The following is a 2718-nucleotide window of genomic DNA, read 5'->3' on the forward strand; positions in this document are numbered from 1 at the left end:
ATGTTTGACCTGACAGATGTTTGATCTGACAGATGTTTGATTGACAGGTGGCAGATGTTTGATTGACAGATGTTTGATTGACAGCTGACAGATGTTTGATATGGCAGATGTTTGATCTGACAGCTGGCAGATGTTTGATCTGACAGATGTTTGATCTGACAGATGTTTGATCTGACAGATGTTTGATCTGAAGACTGGCAGATGTTTGATCTGACAGCTGGCAGATGTTTGATCTGACAGATGTTTGATCTGACAGCTGACAGATGTTTGATCTGACAACTGACAGATGTTTGATCTGACAGATGTTTGATCTGACAGCTGACAGATGTTTGATCCGACAGCTGACAGATGTTTGATCTGGCAGATGTTTGATCTGAAGGAGGAGCGTTTCTCAGTAAGACCTTTAAAACGTCTCTAAATGTTCTATGTTGCCGATGAGTCCAGCGTGTGGAGGACAAGTCCTCATGAAGCTCTTGCTCTTCCTGCAGATCACCTTCTACGAGGGGAAATGTTTCACCGGCAGGAAGCTGGAGGTCCGAGGCGACTGTGATAACTTCCAGGACCGCGGCTTCATGAACAGGTGAAACACTTTGAACTGACTTTGGTCGTCTTCGCTTCATCCATGGACCATTAGGGAAACTTGGCGTCCATTCATTTCATCAGGAGGAAGAGTTTCCTCCCATTTCCTGCTGTTTTTCACAATAAAAGCTCACTGTGAAACTGTGGTTTGGTGTTTTCAGGGTGAACTCCATCCGCGTGGAGAGCGGAGCCTGGATCTGCTACGACCACCCCGACTTCAAGGGCCAGCAGTACATCCTGGAGCACGGCGAGTACCCAGAATTCCAGAGGTGGAACTCCCACAACGACCACATGGGCTCCTGCAAGCCCGTCCGCATGGTAACCACCTGAAACCTTCAGCCAGGTTCTCATGGAGTTTCTTCAGAGGATGGACCCTCATTCTCAGACCTCTTCCTCTTGACAGGAGACATAAGTTTGTTGTAAACCAAGTTTCAGTTCATCAACACTGAAATAAGTTTAGGGAACACACTGACGTTCTCCAGAGGACGAACCCTTTGCATTTGTTAAGTCCTGAAGATGTGAAGCCTCGGTTCTCGTCTGTTATCAGACTCGATGGCCCCGACTCATGTGTCTGTTTTCACACACATGGAAACATTCATTTACCGTAATGTGTCTTTAATGTCACGTCTTCACAAAGAGCCTGACTGGAACATAATGCTAACGTGTTAGCGTTCCGTTTTCTTGTTTAAGATCTTTAAAAACAGGACGTTCAGGGAACGTTGTGTCAGATTCCAGTGTGAGTTAAAACAAGGTTTATTTGAATTCAGTTTGAAACCAGGAAGATACTTTAATGAGTTTCTCTCAGTTTGTGGCTGACGATGAAGGTCAAGGTCCTGATGGAGCCATGAACTCTTTCCCTCCAACTAAACACTGTCTCTGCAGGAACTTTGGTGACGGTCCTCCATCTTTCAGCTTGAACCTTCATCCCATCTTCTTGTCTCCTCCTGTCTTCCAGCACGGAGAGCATTACCGCATCGAGCTGTTCGACAGCTGCAACTTCTCGGGTCAGTGTGTGGAGATGTGTGACGACTGTCCCTTCCTGCAGAGCCGGGGCTTCACCAAGAACTGCATCAACTCTGTCAGGGTCTACGGAGACGGAGCGTGAGTCCTGCACACAAGATCTTCCTTACAAATGTTAAAACTACAGAGTGTAGACCCGCGCAGTCCAGATCTTTAGAGAATACCTGCAATAAACCAGTCAGCTGGTTGGTCAAGCTGTTAGCTTCTGCAGAAAACATCCATCTTCAGGTTCCTCTTCATCATCAAACAGTTCCATAAGGTGAACAGAGAACACGTTCAACAAGCAGAGCTCTGAGAACTCAAGATGTCTTCAGCTCACATGAGAAGACCAGCAGTCTCTGAAAATATCAAAGCTCAGTTTCAAGGTTGAACACTTTACTCTGATTAATACCACGGTCCTTCCTGTGAACCCTGGGTGAAGTCTGACAGGCACCAGACGCTGTTTGGACCTTTAGGATGGTTTAGACCAGTGACACTCCACCAACATGACGTAATAAAAAGATTAGACATGTGTCCAAAAACTGAAGGTGATTATGTTCAGGTATAAAATGTTCAGGGTTTCAGAGTCCATCAGAGGTTCTGAAAACTTTCAGTTCTCTAAAACCAATCAGGCCTACCTGTCTTACCTGCAATTAACTCCTCCCCCTCCTCCTCCAGCTGGGTGATGTACGAGGAGCCAAACTTCCGGGGTCGGATGTACATCGTGGAGCGTGGAAACTACTGCAGCCCCAACGAGTGGCAGGCCCAGAACCCCAACATCCAGTCCATCCGCAGAATCGTGAACTACTTCTGAAGACCTCCGCTTTGCTCACCTGAGCCTTTCACCTGCGCTGTAATCATGTCCAATAAAAACACTGACTGAGACACGACCTCGGCTTTTAATCAAACACTCGGTGTGTGGCGTGTTTTTACTGAACACAGATGTTTGTTCACAGCTGTTCTGACCATTGAACAGCTGTTCCTGGAAAATAAACGCTTCATTTACAGGTGTTCCAGTTCACTTACTGGTTCACCGTGTTCCGGTTCATTTACTGGTTCACCGTGTTCCGGTTCATTTACTGGTTCACCGTGTTCCGGTTCACTTACTGGTTCACCGTGTTCCGGTTCATTTACTGGTTC

At 46.6% G+C, this 2718-nt stretch overlaps 1 protein-coding gene across 1 annotated transcript in view; it reads left to right on the forward strand.

Annotated features, from left to right (window-relative positions):
- Positions 1-2486, forward strand: part of LOC119426706 (gamma-crystallin N-B) — a 3412-nt gene extending 926 nt beyond the window's left edge. Inside the window, exons 2-5 of the mRNA XM_037694287.1 lie at positions 489-580; positions 741-897; positions 1535-1680; positions 2257-2486. Coding sequence (XP_037550215.1) covers positions 489-580; positions 741-897; positions 1535-1680; positions 2257-2392 — 531 coding nt within the window. The 3' untranslated portion in view covers positions 2393-2486. The remainder of the gene's footprint in view (positions 1-488; positions 581-740; positions 898-1534; positions 1681-2256) is intronic.
- Positions 2487-2718: the final 232 nt, after the last annotated feature.

The sequence above is a fragment of the Nematolebias whitei genome, chromosome 20 (assembly GCF_014905685.2).
Source record: "Nematolebias whitei isolate Nwh7 chromosome 20, NemWhi1, whole genome shotgun sequence".
Taxonomy (NCBI): Eukaryota; Metazoa; Chordata; class Actinopteri; order Cyprinodontiformes; family Rivulidae; genus Nematolebias; species Nematolebias whitei.